This window comes from Pogona vitticeps, chromosome 5 (assembly GCF_051106095.1).
Source record: "Pogona vitticeps strain Pit_001003342236 chromosome 5, PviZW2.1, whole genome shotgun sequence".
NCBI classification, from domain to species: Eukaryota; Metazoa; Chordata; class Lepidosauria; order Squamata; family Agamidae; genus Pogona; species Pogona vitticeps.
Genome location: NC_135787.1, coordinates 44,042,984 through 44,059,931, shown reverse-complemented (window position 1 = coordinate 44,059,931; position 16,948 = coordinate 44,042,984). Strand labels below are relative to the sequence as shown.

At 43.0% G+C, this 16,948-nt stretch overlaps 1 protein-coding gene across 5 annotated transcripts in view; it reads left to right on the top strand.

Moving 5' to 3' along the window:
* Positions 1-16,948, top strand: part of LRBA (LPS responsive beige-like anchor protein) — a 456,729-nt gene that overhangs the window by 338,519 nt on the left and 101,262 nt on the right. For all 5 annotated transcript variants that reach the window (XM_078394767.1, XM_078394766.1, XM_078394768.1 and 2 more), the window contains 2 exons: positions 673-813; positions 2,642-2,761. In XM_078394767.1, coding sequence (XP_078250893.1) covers positions 673-813; positions 2,642-2,761 — 261 coding nt within the window. The remainder of the gene's footprint in view (positions 1-672; positions 814-2,641; positions 2,762-16,948) is intronic.

The following is a 16,948-nucleotide window of genomic DNA, read 5'->3' as shown; positions in this document are numbered from 1 at the left end:
TTTGTCAATTCATTGTTTTAATGTATTCGCGAAGGCTTTCACGGCTGGGATCTAATGGTTGTTGTGGGTTTTTTGGGCTCTTTGACCGTGTTCTGAAGGTTGTTCTTCATTAGGAACAATCATCGTTTTAACTTTAAAACAACACAATCATTGTTTTAACTTTAAAACCCTATAAAATAGACCCCCCCCCGCACCTAGAGACACCATATTTTCAGAGAAGCTTCCCCTGAGATTGTAGAGGAGATTCAGAGGAAGCTTCTCTGTAATTTAGATGTCTCTTGGTGTTGGGGGGATATTTTATAGCCAAATGAATTAATGAATCAAAAATTGTTAAAATTAATTGATTTGTGATTTGTTGGGGGCATTGATTCATACAGATATGAATTGAATGAATTTGGTTATTGATTTTTTAATTCATGCCCATCTCCACTCCTCACTCACTGAGCTTTCCAGCCAACTCTTCTTTCCAGCCAACAATCACTTTCCTCTTTACTTGCCCGACATATCTTCGTCCAAAGCCACCTGTTATCTAAAAGAAAAATGATTGTGATAATGATGATGCATAAATAATGTATAACGCTTTGTTTCTAATGTCAGCAATTAATATAGATGATTAAATATTACAAGAGCTACCAGTATTTGTGTTGAGTCTGTTGTTTTTCTCTCCTCCAGCCTATTGGTGCTCTTAATCCAAAAAGAGCTGCATTCTTTGCAGAGCGATATGAAACATGGGAAGATGATCAGGTTCCAAAGTTCCACTATGGCACTCATTATTCGACAGCAAGTTTTTCACTTACTTGGTTGTTAAGAATGGTAAGTACAGTATTCTATGTTTCTTTCATTATTTTTTTAAAAACCAACAGATAATTAAACTAGTGGAGATTTCAGCTGGAATGACATTAAAATAACTGATTACCTGCGAGCTGAATAAATCAATAACTTATTTTTGATAATCAATAAAACTGGTTCCAAATTTTGAATGCAATTTTATGGTACTAGCTAAATATAAAGATCCCTCTCTTTTTGGAAGTATTTTCCAGGTAGGACCTACTAGATATTTGTATTGACAAGAATTGTGTTTTGCTAGCATTATTTTTAAAGGGAATGTAATCTGACCTCTTAGAATGGATTTAATGCTTATTACTGAAATGTGAAATAAGGTTTTGTGATACAATATAAAAACAGAATTGTTATGAACTTTTTCCTTCAAAATTAAAGTGGTATAACCCACAGAAGCCTCTGTGCTGCAGGGTCAGAAGACCAGCAGTTGTAAGATCGAATCCACGTGATCTGCCAACCTAGCAATTCAAAAGCATGTAAATGCGAGTAGATAAATAGGTACCACCTTGGTGGGAAGGTAGCGGCGTTCCATGTGTAGTTGTGCTGGCCACATGACCACAGAAACTGTCTACGGACAAACGCTGGCTCTATGGCTTGGAAACGGGGATGAGCACCACACCCTAGTGTCAGACACAACTGGACTAAATGTCAAGGGCAACCTTTACCTTATACTTACTGATAATATTGCATGAGGTTAAATTTCTAAAGCAAGCCATGGAATGATAATTTATTTATTAGAAACCAATTTATTAGGAAAAGCATTAACAGCGCATCATTAATTACACCTTGTTTGATTGGTACAAGTAGACATAAATCAGGTAATTTATGATACTTAACTCATTTCATGCAATCATCCACTAATATGTGCTTAAGTGTCCTTTGACTAGAAAGAGGCTTTTCATATGCTCAGTTTTAATTTTGGACTGAATAACATATGTTCAGTTCGCACATACAGTACATATGTACATACATATGTTATATTCATAGCGAAGTTATCACTAAATAACACATAATACCAAAAGAATAATTGACTGTGTGCACTGAAGAGATCTTGTCCTGACTTTAACAATGCCACATTACAAGCTGTTTTTGATACTAACAGAAGTTTCTAAGGATAGTTGGTGAAGGAACATGGGTGGAACATATCTGAAGCTCAAAGAAAACAATGCAAATTATCAGAGTCATTTAAAAGTTCTTGGGTGGACTTAAAATTGTGTTTTGCATTCTGGCCTCTTCACACATGCTGGTCTAATGACAGGAGGGATTGTATTTCAATGTGCACTGAGTGTTACATGGGATCACAATATCTGATGAACAAGGGAAAGAAGAAGTATAATGGATAGAATTATTTTTCCTGTTCCAATATTTCTCCCAGCCATCCTGTAAGATTATCTCCATCTTGCAGATTGGATGGGCAAGAGACTGAAAGATAAGTGCATTTCTGTGGCTTCTAATGAACTCAGTGTTGAAACTGTCTTAAATCTATTTTCAATTCATAGTGCACATTTTTCTTAACTACCAGATCATACCTGGTTCTATCTATATTACTTGTTATTTAAAATGGGGGTGAAGTATAATGTTTAAAATAACACATGCCATGATATTGGAAATCTAGCTTTTGTCATTATCTTTAAAATAAACTATCCCTGGGGAATAGATATGATTATTTTTATAACTTTCCACAGACATAAAATCTGCCAATCGACCTTTAGTTCTGTTTGGAAATACTGAAAAAGAAAACTTTCAGAAAGCATCCCAGTTTCTTCTTTTTCTTCTTCTTTTTTAAATTTTATTTTCTTAGGAACCTTTTACAACATTTTTCCTGAACTTGCAAGGAGGAAAGTTTGATCATGCAGATAGAACTTTTTCTTCAGTTTCAAGGGCATGGCGCAATTGTCAACGTGACACCTCTGATATCAAGGTAAAGCTCAGTGAAAATGGTTAAAAACATTATAATAAACTTGATTATGATTTTGATGATGTTGTTCATGAAGATTTATGTGTCAGGTGCTATAAAGTGTATGATGCTTCCAAGTGTGTAAAAGAGTAGGTTTTCCCCTTGATGATGTTATAATCTAACATCTAAAGGGGTAAATAACAGGAGAAAGGATTTAGGAGCAGAGTAAATAGAGAAGAAATATGCAATATTGTTAGGATTTTTTTACATATGTTCTGAGGTTTACTTATACTTGGACATGCTAATTGAGGCAGATCTCTTTCTCATGTTTTAAACATTATGGGACTAATTTCTAATGATTTACAGTGTATTAGAATTGCTGTGCATGTAGAATACTTGTCAAGAGCTACAAAAATTAGGGAAATAAATCCACTTAATATTATAGTCTGATGGTGAGTTTGTCAAACCATGACTGATATTTGTGGTCATGATTGCATTTTTCTGATTTGATGCAACTAGATTAATAAACATGCATTCCTGAACTTATTTTACCACATTCAGTTTACTACATTGAATGAGGTCAAGGAGGAAAGGCCACTGTGTCATTACAAAAAGGTAGTAAAAGTATGAATTGGGGGGAAAAATAGCAATTTGTCAAAAGTCCTGGAAAATTTGATTTGTGGGTATCTTAAAGCCTAATAGTGTTTGCTAAAATGACAAAGCATCTACAGACTAATGTCATTTTCTTAGTTTACTCCAATAAAATCAAATTTTGAGAATGATATATTATACAAATCAAAGAATGATATATTATACTGTACATTGAAGGAGGAGAGATCTTTCTAGTTATAGGGTCACAATCTAAAAAACAATCTACATCTTAAGGTATAAAGAGGTCTTATATGATTTCAGTCATATATGCTTGGTTGGTTACCCTTCTTGTCTTGTGTGCTGTCAAGCTGTGTCTGACTTATAGGGACCCTAATAGGACTTTCAAGGTAAGTGAAATATTTAAGCCAAGGAGAGGTTTTCCCAATGCCACCCCCAGTGAGTTTCCATGGCTGAGTAGGGATTTGAACCTGGGTCTCCTGAGTCCTAGTCTGTCTCTCTATCCACTACGTTACTACTATTAACAAACAAGTTGCCTTTAACTAAGTCTTTGGGGGGGATTTCTGTGACATTTCACATTTTCTCTGCAACCTACATTTGAACCCTGTCATGATTCCCTAGGTGGCCCCTGCTTGTTTCACTGAAATAAGAGCTCATGCTACGTGCCCCTCAGCTACCACCAGTTGATTACATCAACATTACCTATTATTAATAATCGAGGTCCAGGCCATATGTCATTTTAAATGAACCAAATAAAAATTATTTATTGTTACAGATGTTGATAGAATAAGCAATGTTGTTAACTCTTAAAAAAACATTCTCCTTTATTCCTCTCAACCACCACTGTCCTGCTCATACCCTAAACTTTCAATCTCTTCAACTCTAACTCTCATCTCTCAAACTCAAAACTCTCTATCTCTCTTTCCTCCTGCTGAGTCTCTTGTATCTCATGACTCAGCCCCTCCATCACTCCCATCGGTCTATGCAGATATCCTATTCATGACCTGGGCAGATGCCACAACCTCATAAGCATGTTCAAACATGTTTGTGAGCAATCTGACCTTTCTCACATGTTACAGAAATCGTCACTGTAATTATTCTGAAAATATGTCAGCATTTATTTTAAAGAAAGGAGTGTAAATGAAAAATACAAACAACTATACGCTTATTTCCTTAGCCCTGTATTCCTTAACTTTGGTGTCTGACACATAAGGAGGAACATTTCAAAAAGAACATTAAAAGTATCTTGGAAATTAAGTTCATATTTTTTAAAGTCAGGAATCCCACTTGACCACTGAGGAACTTCTACCTAAGTAGTTCTCTAGAACTTAGAGGTTGTTACTGGAAGCCACTTCTCTGTCTCTCTGTGGATGCCATGGGGACTTTGCAGGTGACGGAAGAAAGAATCAAAACGGGTGGCTTTGCCATTTTGAAAGGCTTTTGGTGCATTAGATCAAAAGACAGTAGGTGTTTATTTGGAAAAACAAGTATGCTTCTCTCACTCCGTGTTAGTCTTGGGATGACTGGCAAGAATATTGGCTATATAAGTTTCAATTCCCACCATTAATTGGTGTGTTGGTATCAGTCTTTAGTGGAGGAGTCAATGTGAAGACCAAGTGGTCTGATTTGTTTTTTGTTTGTTTTTTAATGGAACATATACTTCACTATGATTTCCTCCCCTCTCCTCCTGGACAAGATGTACCTATATAATTTAGCTGCTTGAATGCTTCTGCTTGATTTAAAAGATTAGAAAATTTCAATATGGAAGAATGATTAAATATGTTAAGCATTTATTTATGGAAGGATGCTAGAGGCTGAGGCAACTCATGACATTGGAGTACTATTGCGGTATTGATGGTATGGTACAATGAACTAAGCAGCTTCAGGTGGAAAAGTGTTGGGAGGAGGAATATGTAAGTGGGCTAGTTGTCCATACCAGGACTGGGTTATTAATTCCCTTCCACACTGATCCTATTACAGTGTTGGTTCCTTAGTCTCAGTTTCTTATATCCAAACTTTATTCCTTGATTCCTTGATTTAGCAACTTTATATTTAAAGTACAAATATATACGAATTAATTCAAGCTCATTTGCATTGGGGTATCAGATATTCCTTGTGTTCTGTCCTTGAGCAACAGATGATGCTATTGGATGATTCTGTTCAATCCAAGGTTTTCTAATCTCATCAGATTACTTAGACTTGAGGGAAAAGGATACAATCCTGACAAAGTAAAATGATTACATTATTAGCAAAAGGCAATTAATTTTTCCCCAAAAAAATTTCATTTGAAAGAAGTATTGTATTAATTTAAACCTATTTGTTTTCAAAAGTGCTAAAGGGAATAGGTGATTTACATATAGAACCATGGAAGCTGCTTTCAGAGCATTTGGTGCCTATAACATGCTCCCTTGGCAACTGTTTTGTCTCCAATGCTCTTTAACATCTATATTAAACTATTTCAAGTGGAATTTAAAAGACTTGGAATGTATCTCCATTGATGAAATCCAACATTGTCCTCTATTACTAGTAACCTCTAGATTGGACCATTGCAATGCACTCTGTGTGCAGCTGCCCTTAGGACTGGTTTGGAAAGTGTATATAGCAGAAAACATAGCAGCTAAGATTCTAGTAGAAAACTCTTGTGTGTATTATATCAGTGCTGAATGAATTGCACTGGCTGCTATTTTTTGCTACTGAAACAAGTGTTAATCCCTGAGCAACTTGGGAATAGGTCTTCAGAGATGGGACCTCCTTCAGTCTTTGACATTATTGTTCAGGACTGTCTTGGCTGTGCCAAATTCCATGTTTTGTGAGGGGGAAAGCAGCTTTTTGCAAAGAAAGTTGAGAGGGAAAGCACTTTCTTCCCAAGAAAGTGGAGGGGGAAAGCAGGAATCAAGGCACTTTGATTCCTGCCTTCCCCCTCCACTTTCTTTCAAAGAAAGAAATTTTGGGTTAGAAAAGTCTTATACAGGGGCGTCTTATACATGGAAAATACGGTATGTATTTTGGTGATCTTTTTTACCCACATTCAGTGCCTTTTCTCTTTGCTAAATGCAAAGGTGGCATTTAAATGGAATAAAAAATTGTAACAAAACAGTGTGGGAGAAAATTTGCTATTATGTTTGATACTTGACATGTCAGAATTCCTATTAAATGGCTTGTTTTTACTGGTTATGTGTATTCCAAAACTGCTATGTAAAGTACCGCCTGCGCTGGCCCCGTGGGGGGGTGGAGGGAGCGTCGCAAGGGTCCAAGTGAGCCTTCCAGGACCCTTGCGATGCTCCCCCCACCTGGAAGCTGGCGATTTCACCTGCACTGGCCCTGTTGGGGGGGTAGGGGAGCGTCACAAGGGTCCTGGAAGGCTCACTCAGACCCTTGGGAGGCTCCCCCCATGGGGCCAGTGGGGGCGAAATCGCTGCCTTCGCTCCATAAGATGCACAGACTCCCCCCCTTTTTTTGGGGGGGAAATGCGTCTTATGGAGCAAAAAATACGGTAGTTACTTGTGCAACCGAAACTAATGTATTTTTATTTCTTAAATATTGTCACATTATTATATTACATTCTTAATATTTTTTTAAAAGCCCTGTACTTTTATTAGTATCCACAAATAAAATATTCTGCAGGGTTTTCACAAAAAATACTATGGAACTATTTTCATTAGTATACCACATCATGATTATGCAGATTAAAATAACAACTAATTAAAAAGAATAATGAGAACCAAATAAACGGCCAGGATATTGTCCATTGGTGTATTTATCCATTTTGTCTAGGTTCAGTGCCAAATCATTATTCTATAATTTAAAAGTAACTCCTCAGTGAATTCAGTACATTTGTCCTAGCCATGTATTATGTAACTACTGCAAAAATACAGTTGCTTTTACAATTAAATGCAGTATCATTAAATCATAACTTTACCCTGGAGAACTGAAGATGAATGGCTGATGGCTTATTTAGTATATGAATAATTTTTATTACTCTTCTATACATTATTTTTTAATTCTAAATGTAGTCTATTTTTGAGAAATAAGATATTTACTGTAACAAATAAAAAGCCAACACTATATATTTTAAATAAATATCTTCTGCCCTCTCTCGTAAAGTCAGTGATGTTGATGCTGCATGTTCAGTTAAAAGACTTCATCTGTCAGAACCGTTCTTTTTCCTGAGTTCTTGAAAAGCTGTTGTCTGTCAGAACAGGCAGAATACAGTTGAAAAAATTAAGATACTGTCTTGGTAATGGCAGATTTATATATTCACAGATACTCAAAACATGTATGTTTTTAGATTGTATATGTAGATTAATCCATCAAAAGCACACTTTAGGTCAAGGATATCTTGAACTGTTGCCCAAATCAGAGAATTGGGCTTGAGAGTTCTACTTATGGAATCCTCCTGTTCATGGAAAGATAAGGGAAGGGGAACTCACACACCCAAACCCAACATTTTTCTGAGTGGCAGCCTCTGCTGCTCTGCTACCACTTTCACAGTGGTCTGAATGCTAGCCAATGGAAACAACTCCACCAGATAACTGAGATGAATTATTACAATATACAAATTCATATAGCATTGCTACAATATAATATCCTAGTTATTGTGAGAGAGCCAGGCAAAATTCTTTCTCTCCAGCATCACCTGGAAACTAACATGTGTTTAACAGCAAATGAACAGCAAACATGAAGTAATACCAGTGTGAGTGGGAAGGAAGCCAGTTAAGAACAAAACCAGGCCAACCTATATCGATCCCCCTTTAGTTCCAGACTGAAGAGGGGAATGCTGCAGTCTGGTTTGTTGTTAGTGACTACTGTATGTGTATTCCAAAATTACCCCCAACCCCAAACCAACTGCTGAACCAGCACAAGATGCAGTCGTGCAATGCAGCCATGGGTACATAGCTGGCTATCGCATGTCCTTTTACCCTTCTCAGCCACCAGTCATCATGATGCAATACCTCATGGAGAGTCCGGAAACCAATTTCCCCACTGCTTCGCAGTTTAAAGGGATGCCTGGAAACTTGGAAATGGCATTTCTCATGATTGTCAGGGCCATTTACAGGCTTGTGTCTTCTGTCCCTATTTCTATGAGGCACACTCACCAATCATCTGTGCAAAAGAAGGAATGTTCAGTAGGGCAGGGTTGAGGAAGTACGTAGGGGCAGGCAAAAGAGAGGGACTGGTGGCACTGATTGGGAGCTGAGCCCGCTTCAAAGGAAACACAGGGAGCCTGAGCGGCTGCAGTGTGTTTGTAGGCTTCCCTTTTCAAGATCCATTGGGATCACTTGGATATTGCTGTGGTGTGAGAGTGCCTTTATTATGAATAGAATACTTGTTTGTATGCAACAATTTAAACGCTACCTGACATCTAGTAAATTCACCTAAATTCAATCACTTCCCATGTAACTTTGTTCAGGAGAGAGCATGACTGTCCTTATTTGCTATATGATCCATCAGATGAAAATTATCTGCAGTAAAAGTCAAATTGTAGTTACCTGTGTCAAAGTTCACATCTGTCTAATATTTTAAAAGTATTTTTGGAAGGTAAAATATGCTCTACATTCTACATCACTACGGAGTAAAAACACATGTTTGACTTAACGAGTGCAAAGAAAAGGAGAGAGGCATTACCACTTACCTGACAAGAAAGTAAGGATAAGGAAGGCATATGTAATTGCATATTTTTCTACCTCACCATTTAACTATTAATTTGCATTATTTAGGTCAGACAGGTAGGAGGAAGATAATACACTGTATCATCACTTAAAAATAAATTTTTCACAGTTCAAGGAAAGGTTAGACTGTAGTTCAGGATTAGTCTCATGCTTTGATCAGAAGTTTGAGCTTTCATGGAACAATGACAATTATTGCTAGCTATATATATGTGCTCCCCATTGTTTACTTTCTTGTTTCTTTTTTTTAAAAAAATCCAAACACATTATTGTGTAACACATTTCAGGGAGGAGCAGATTCATTAGCTTACAATGACAGATGTCCTATTTTATGCAGCAAAATAAAAGTAGGTATATTATTATAACAAACTGGGAACTTCATAGAAAGACTATCACTTATAAGCAATGTAAGAATAATCCATTCAAACATGGGCACTTCAGAGTCGCATTAATTTTAATTGAATCATTAGTTAAATAAACCGTAAAAAATGGAATAATATGTTTTGGATTTGGCTGGATCATACTTTGTATCAGCTATTTTTTCATGTATTATATGACCAAAATTTATCAGTAGCCTAAGGCCAAGAAAGGATCAAACATTTTGACACATTGGTTCAAAGTATGTGTGTGTCTTTGTTAATTGAACACATACTGTGAAAATATATTCCCCTCTCATTTTCTGCTGAGAGAAAAACAAAGAGTTGAATTGCATACATTGGTGCAATTTTGCAAAGCATCTTCAGAGAAGTAATATATATGTACAGCAGAAGCATAACAGCTTATGTTTGATGTTAAGTTACCAGTGGTTGCCTTGGGGACAGATGTTCTCAAACACATGAGGTGAAAAATTAGTTTCTTCATCGTGGTCTTCTGTGAATGCACACAAAGGGTTAATACCAGCGCCAGCGTTGGGCCTCTCGGAACGTTTTCTAGCTGCAAGAGAAAAGTAACAATGTTTAGGACTACCCCTACTGCGCACGCCCAGCCTAACCGTCCCTCAGTTCCATTTTTCCGCCTAGCGGTTTGGAGCCTCTCGTCTTAGCTGCGTTTATTGCTGCGTTATTGCGTTCTATCTGATTTTTGGCTTTGACCTTTGCTTCGCTCACGGACTACCCTAGCGCTTTTTCCCTTCAACTTGACGACCCGGTGTATATTCTGGCTTACTCGGACTGTGTTTGGACTGCTCTGCCTTATCCTTGGACTTGTCGTTTCGGTTTCCTTACTACCCTATGTCCCCTTCAGGGCCGTTCAGCAGGTGTGTGGTGTGCGACCGCAAAATCCCCCATCAAGACGGCCACGATACTTGCCTGTATTGTTTGGGCGAGTCGCACAATCCCAAAGCTTGCCCACACTGCAAAGCCTTCACTAAGGCCGCTCTCAAGGCTCGCCAACAGCGCCTTAAACTTCATCTGTGGGAGTCAACGTTGTCTTCCACGGCGCCCTCTGAGGGGGAAATGGCTTCCACTTCTCGAGCAGCTCCTGTTCACTCAGTCGTCTCCAAAGTTTCCAAAATGTCGAAGAAATCCGCGTCGTCGAAATCGGCCGCTCCTGCTTCACCCGAGCCTCCGGCTCCGAAAGCTAAGCCGTCGAAATCGTCCAAAGCTAAGGCGGCCGCCCAGCTTAAAATGACATCTATTCCACTTTCTCCGAGCTCGGGTTCCATCCCATCGCCAATTCTTGAGGAGTTGTCGAGGCGCTTCGGGGCCTCGGCCGAGGCACCCGCACCTCCTCCTGCTCGACGTACTGAAGTGATACCGCCTTCGGGAAGGTCTTCCCCGACGCCGAGCCAGTTAGTCGCCGTCACTACTGGCCTCGCTTCTGCCCCACATAGCCCTTTTCCTGCGGGCCAGGGGTCGCCTCCCGTGTCGATCTCGTCCGTACACTCGGACTCGAGATCTCCTCGAGAGAAGATACCTCGATCACCTGTGCGCTCGAGGTCTAAATCTCCTCGAGGCAAACGTTCTCGCACGGAGAAGCATGGCTCCCCGAGTCGGTCCCCGTCCTCCGGCCGCTCGAGGTCGAAGTCTCCTCGACAGAAACGATCGAAGAAGAGGCATCGAGCTTCCACTCAGTCCGACTCTAGCGATCGCTCGGACTCGAAATCCTCTAAGCGTAAACGCTCTAAGAAGAAGCACCATTCTCATCGACGTCGTACCAAGCACCGACGTCGGTCCTCTTCTTCCCGTTCGGCGGATTCCGACCGCCCTAAGCGTCGTAAGCACCATCGACGTCGACGCGGCCGTTCGCGGTCTCCTCCTTCGTCGTCGACATCCGCCTCTCGAGACCGGTACCGCAAAAAGATCCGGTACATATATGTCTCTTCTTCTTCGGAGTCGACCCGACCTCGACGCCGACGCCGGGCCATTCGAGCCAAAGACCACCCTCTTCCGGTACCGGTTGCCCCTCCACCGCAACCGGCCCCTCCCACCTCGGCACCGACCGTGGTCCCCGTTCGACCCCCGACAACGCAGGTCGACGTCGAGAAGCCCCCTCCAAGGAAGAAGAGGGACGTCTTCTCCTCTGATCCAGATGAGGTGTCCACGGAGCGGTCTTCTGACTCCGATCAGGAGCCACCCCCACCCTTACCACCGCATGATTTACCTCCGGGTGATCTGGTGCTTTCCGATACTGGCGATACTCACGCTCCTTCTCCATCTGAGGATTTTTCTTCTTACTCTCAGATGATGTCCAGGCTTGCCAAGACGCTTAAATTGGACTTGAATCTCCCTTCCCCTCCGGGAGAGGACTTGTTCTTTGGAGACATAAAACGAGACAGTACCGCTCCCCCCAGTATAGCCTTTGTGCCTGTAGTTATGGAGGCCATCAAGGAATTCTGGGCTCAGCCTGCGGCTACACCTAATGTCCCTCGTCGCACAGAACACTTCTACAAGATTCATGGGGCCGATACTCATTTTCTGCTCAAGCATCCCATTCCAAACTCACTCATTGTTGAAACAAGCTGTTCAAGGCCTTCGGCCAAGGCTCATGTTACTCCAGTCGACAAGGAGGGTAAAAAGCTGGAACTCATCGGCAGGAAAATCTACTCCCTTGTCACCTTGCTACTTCGAGTCATAAATTATCAAACTGTTTTGGGAGCTTATCACAAACAATTGTGGCTCAAACTTTTGCCTGGGTTGAAAATGATACCTGAAGACACCAGGCAAGCTTTTCTCAACTCATATGAGGAAGCTCAGACGGTATCCAAGTATGAACGTCTTTCCATCAGACATGCAGCAGAAATCTCTGCCAGAGTCCTCATGTCTGCCATCTCTATCCGGCGCCATGCTTGGCTCCGTTCTGCGGACATAATGGAGGACGTCAAATCAAAAGTTGAAAGCCTCGCCTTCGACGCTACCGGGCTGTTCAACGAAAAGACCGACTCCCATTTGGAGGACCTTCATAAGGCTAAGAGAACTGCTAAGTCTTATTCTGTTCAGACTCAATCTAGACAGCGACGCCCTCAATGGCGTAAATCTTATGGACAGTATCAATCTTCCCAACAATACCGTCCTTACAAACACCTTCCTCAGCAGCGCTCTGGCCAGTCCTCTTCTTCTGTCCAGGGCTATCAGGGATACCGCCCTCGTCCGCCCCATCGCCGCCAACCTTTTAAGCCACCTGGCAGAAAACAAAACCAGTATCTTTGACTTTCGGCCCCCCGTTTTCACCCACTCACCACCTACCACCCGCCTTCAACCGTTTCTTCACAACTGGTCTGTCATCACAAACGACACTTGGGCTCTAAAAATTATTCAGCACGGTTACCAGCTGGAGTTTATAAGATCTCCTCCGCTAGGTTTCATAACTCATTCTCCCTTCGACTCCTCGCTAGAGGAAGAAATATCATCTCTCTTAGAAAAAGAGGCCATCTCTACAGTACCACCTCACGACGTACAATGCGGGTTTTACTCCCGCTACTTCGCCGTCTCAAAAAGCGGAGGAGGCATAAGACCCATCCTCGATCTAAGACTCCTCAATACTTACCTGCGACCCAGACGGTTTCGGATGCTTACCTTAGAGTCCATCATGCACTTGCTGAAAAAGAGCAACTGGTTCGTCCTTATAGATCTAAAGGACGCATACTTTCACGTCACTATTCACCCCGACCACCGCAGGTTCCTTCGGTTCATCTTTCAGGACACGGTCTACGAATTCCAGGCCCTGCCATTCGGTCTGTCCACAGCTCCCCGGACCTTCACCAAGGTTATGGCTCCGGTGGCGGCTTACCTTCGTCTCAGGGGCATTCACGTTTACCCTTACCTGGACGATTGGCTCGTAGTCTCCACCTCGAGAAGGCAATCCCTGAAAGACACAAGATTCATTCTGTATCTTCTTTCCAATCTCGGTCTCACTGTCAACAATCAGAAATCCCGGCTCATTCCCTCCAAGACAGTTCAATACATAGGGGTCTGCTTGGACGCTGTAAAGGGTCGAGTCTTTCTTCCCCCGGAAAGAATACACAAGATTCGACGAGCCATCAGGAAATTTTTCCCCGGTGCTCGGGTGACAGCCCACCATGCCCAGCACCTCCTCGGCCTGATGTCTTCTACGACGCCGGCGCTAGCGCACGCTCGCCTCAAACTCCGGTCGCTCCAATCTTGGTTTCTCACCCTTTTCGACCCCATGATCGACAGTCAAAGGAAACGCCTTCGTGTCACCCCGGAGCTCACCAGACAACTCCAGTGGTGGATGTACACACCCCATCTCACGGTTGGCCGGCCCTTTCGTCCACTCCGTCTCACCGTTCAAGTTACAACGGACGCCAGTCCGTCCGGCTGGGGGGCGCACTGCGGGCGCCGCACCATTCACGCCCTCTGGACGCCTCAAGAAGCCATGTTCCACATCAATTACCTGGAACTGCTGGCGGTTATCAAGGCCTTCAAGTCCTTCCTCCCTCTCCTCCGCGGCCGCGGAGTTCAGCTAGTGACGGACAACACTACCACAATGCACTATGTCAACAAGCAGGGAGGAACCCGCTCTCATTCACTCCTGTATCTCTCCATCCTCCTTTGGGAATGGTGTTACCGTCATCATATCTACCCGGTGGCCATCCATGTAGCCACGGAGGACAACACACTTGCCGACACTCTGAGCAGGCTTCACTATCAGACTCACGAATGGGAGTTGAACCCTCTGGTCTTCCAGGACCTTTGCAACCAGTGGGGGACCCCAGTGCTGGACGTGTTCGCATCCCCTCACAACGCAAAATGCTCCCGCTATGCCTCCCGGGCAGGTCTCGGTCACCACTCGCTCGGCGACGCATTCATGATTCCATGGAACCAGGGTCTCTTGTACATGTTTCCACCGATCCCGTTAATACAGAGATCCTTGATCAAACTCCGACGCTCGATGACTCCGGCCATCTTCATCGCACCCTTTTGGCCTCGCCAAGTGTGGTTTCCCACTCTAGTCAGCATGGCTGTGGACTCAGTAACCCTTCCAATGTGGCCAGACCTACTGACCCAGGAAGCAGGCAAAGTCCTTCACCCCGACCTCGACACGCTCCATCTGACGGCGTGGAGGATCGTCCAGAAATTCAGGAGGTCTTGACCAATGCCATCAAACCCTCCACGTCTCGCTTGTATGCCTACAAATGGAACAGCTTTCTGAAATTTACCCAGCAGAGGGATCTCACCTCCTCACCTGTGTCTCTTTCCACACTTCTGCAGTATCTCCGTTACCTGTTTGATTTCCACCTGTCTATCTCTACTATCAAGGTGTACCTGGCTGCGGTTGTCTTCTTTCAGCCCAGAGCTTCTCCCTCATCCCGCTTTTTCTCCCATCCTACCGTCAGGATGTTTTTGAGGGGTCTCTCTAACCTCCGACCTCCCGTTCGTCCTCCACTCCCTCAGTGGTCCCTCCATTTGGTTCTGCATGCCCTATCCAGACCCCCATTTGAACCTATGGCTACCTGTGACCTCAAAATGCTCTCTTTAAAAACGCTATTCCTAGTGGCTATTACCTCTGCTCGTCGAGCTAGCGAGTTGGCAGCTCTCCGCCATGACCAACCTTTTCTTCAGTTCTTTAAGGACAAGGTTATGCTTTACCTGGACGTCTCCTTTCTTCCTAAGGTGGTCTCCGACTTCCACGTCAACCAGCCACTTATTCTGCCGACTTTGTTTCCGTCTCCGACGACTGATGTTGAACGCATGCTCCACATGCTCGATGTTCGACGGTCCTTAGCTTTTTACGTATCCAGGACCAAAGACTTTCGCCTGGCCAACAGACTCTTCCTTTGCCACTTTGGCCCTAAGAAGGGTTGCCCGGCCTCGCCGTCCACGCTCTCTCGGTGGCTCGTGTCTACCATCGCCCTTGCCTACGAGCTCAACCACAGAGATCCTCCACAGGGACTTAAAGCCCATTCCACCCGGGCTGTTGCCTCCTCCACTGCCTTACTTCGTGGCGTCGACCTGCCCGACATCTGCCGGTCCGCTACGTGGTCTAATGCCTCTACCTTCATAACCCACTACAGATTGGACGTGAGGGCAAAAGAGGAGACCAAATTCGGGAGGGCAGTGCTAGCATCGGCTCTTCAGTGACAGCCCACCATCCGGTTAGTAAGCGTGCTAATCACCCTTTGTGTGCATTCACAGAAGACCACGATGAAGAAAGAAAGGTTACTTACCTGTAACGATGGTTCTTCAAGTGGTCATTCTGTGAATTCACACAATCCCGCCCGGCCTCCCCTCTGTCTGTCTGTCACTGGCATCTCTATGACTCGAGGGCCTATGGCGGACAAATGGAACTGAGGGACGGTTAGGCTGGGCGTGCGCAGTAGGGGTAGTCCTAAACATTGTTACTTTTCTCTTGCAGCTAGAAAACGTTCCGAGAGGCCCAACGCTGGCGCTGGTATTAACCCTTTGTGTGAATTCACAGAATGACCACTTGAAGAACCATCGTTACAGGTAAGTAACCTTTCTTTTTATCAGCTTATCATTAACTAAAGACCCTTCTGTACTGTAGTGTATGTGACCTTTCTCCTTAAGAAACAAGCTTGGATTGTAATAGACACAACATGTCCATTGATGGTGTTACATAAATAAATAATAATAGTAATACAGCGGTGCCTCACTAGATGATGATAACCGGTTCCACTGAAATAGCTGTTTAGCGAAATCATTGTCTAGCGAAAAACATTTTCCCATTGGAATACATTGAAACCTGTTTAATGCGTTCCAATGGGGAAGAATCATCGTTTTCTAGCGAAGATTGGCCATAGGAAAGCCGCTTTGCGAACCGCCGATCAGCTGTTTAAATTGCTGTCTTGCGAAGCTTATGTCCCAAAAACACCTGTTTTGCAAGCGCGGAAGGAGCTGTCAAAATCGTTGTCTAGCTAAAATTGGTTTGTGAAGCAGGGACCAAACATTGTCCAGCGAAATTCCCCCATAGGAATCAGTGTGTTGCAAATCACTATAGCAATCGCAAAAAGTCAATGTCTAACGAAAAAACTGTCATGCGGGGTAACTGTCTAGCGAGGCACCACTGTAATGGCAACTCTTTCCTTGATGTCTGTGTCTAATTCTTATACAGTGGGGTCTTGACTTGAGAACTTAATCCGTATTGGAAGGCGGTTCTCAAGTCAAAAAGTTCTCAGGTCAAATCTGCATTTCCCATAGGAATGCATTGAAAACCACTTGATCCGTATCTGCTCTTGTCCGTCCATAGAAACTAATGGGAAGCTGCTATTCCGCCTTCGACCACTGGAGGGGGATATTTTGTTTCTTTTTTTCTTAGGTCAAGAAAGGTTCAGGGAAGGCAGGGGAAATACAGTCCAGGCAGGACAGTACCAGGCAGTCTGAAGACTGTCTCCCAATCCACTCTCTAAACGCTGGGAGGAGTGAGGAAGCAGACAGGCATCCTTTTCACTGGCCAACAGTTAACTGAAAGTTCAAATTTTGCACTTTCCCTGCCTCCCACGTGGGTTTTTTCAGTTCTT